Source organism: Pinus tabuliformis, chromosome 7, assembly GCF_031772625.1.
Source record: "Pinus tabuliformis cultivar Carrire ecotype Pingquan chromosome 7, CPIR1, whole genome shotgun sequence".
NCBI lineage: Eukaryota > Viridiplantae > Streptophyta > Pinopsida > Pinales > Pinaceae > Pinus > Pinus tabuliformis.
Genome location: NC_142293.1, coordinates 303,769,312 through 303,770,625, shown reverse-complemented (window position 1 = coordinate 303,770,625; position 1,314 = coordinate 303,769,312). Strand labels below are relative to the sequence as shown.

Sequence of the window (1,314 nt, the reverse complement as noted above, 5' to 3'; positions counted from 1 at the left end):
ATACCAATTATGAAAAAATAAAACTGCACAAATATCCTGATCATCTTCCATCTCGAAAACAAATACGTTCTCCAACTGCTGAAACGCAGTTTCCTTTTATTAAACATACGTACTCCAAGTGCTGAAACGCAGTTTCCTTTTATTGTTTAATAGTATTATTGTTAATTGTTAACAACAATTGTTTATCTACATAATTCTCACTGTTATGTTTAAAAAGCATAATTTTCACACGTGTGATACTAAAAAAATTGTAAATTACGGAAAAACAAAATGTCATTTATAAAGATCACAAAATAACAAATAGCATGACAATTTGGTTTGGGAAAATTAAATTTGTGTTGAGGTTCAAAATGATCGACGTCGAAATTTGCTGCGTGCTAATCGATCGTTACTGCGTGCAGATCGATCATTACTGCGCGCAAATGAGGAGCCATTCCTATCCCTACTTCTATTTCTGGGTGGATATGCATACCTCAGCTTTAGGGAAGGCGATTCTCTATCATTCTTGGCAAACCTGTACCCTTGTAACGCTTCCATAGCAGCTGCAGCACATTTAGGGTTTTCAAAATCCACAAAACACAGAACAACATTAACACTGGCCTCTCCTTCACCTTGATTTGCAGGTTCCTTGGATTTATTGACAATCCTAATTTCTCTGAAACCCTGGAAATGGCGAAATATGTGAGCCGCTTCTCTGCGACAGCAATCATTTGGAAGTCCCTCAACAAAGAGTGTGTTAGGTGCATCTGCTGCTACGTCAATATTATCTGAACCACGAATTGGCAACTCACTACGATAATCATCATAATTATAAGGTGCAAGAGGAGCGTCATATTGTTCTCTACTTTCTCTAAATGATCGAACCCCAACTGGGTTTGTGGTGCCTCTCTCCCCAATTCGGGGGTCTTCCCAGCGACGAGTAGCATAAGCGGAGGTACCAGACAACACAGGATCATGATGACCGTGCCTCCCAATTAGAAGGTAGTCATCATCTTCGTATTCACTGCGAGGCCGCTTGGCCACCACAGAACTCTGCAACTGCCTCGGCCTCTCTGGCATTCTTGCGCTTAAATATGTGCTCTCCATTCCTCTCTTTTTTTGAATCTCCTAAACGCTCTGAAAGAACCGTTGCAACGCAATGCAATAGTACAGGCAGCCCACTAAAAAATAGGGTCAAAAAGAGACAGCGAAGCAAACACCCGAATTAATTTCTGAGCTTTGGTGGCCGAAGCATAAGAATGACCTCAGTTGTAAGTTTTGTTGTGATCACGTTGTAGATATATAGGTAACTGAAACAAGTGATGGGGAGGGTCG

The 1,314-nt window shown here is 40.8% G+C and overlaps 1 protein-coding gene across 1 annotated transcript; it reads right to left on the bottom strand.

Moving 5' to 3' along the window:
• Positions 1 to 345: 345 nt before the first annotated feature.
• Positions 346 to 1,059, bottom strand: LOC149247076 (RNA-binding protein 1-like). Its single transcript, XM_089443336.1, has one exon. It carries the CDS (start codon positions 1,057 to 1,059, stop codon positions 346 to 348), a length of 714 nt encoding a protein of 237 aa, XP_089299462.1.
• Positions 1,060 to 1,314: the final 255 nt, after the last annotated feature.

What these genes read in the sequence shown, in the direction of transcription:
- LOC149247076 (XM_089443336.1), bottom strand. Translation starts at nt 1,059, where the DNA reads ATGCCAGAGAGGCCGAGGCAGTTGCAGAGTTCTGTGGTGGCCAAGCGG.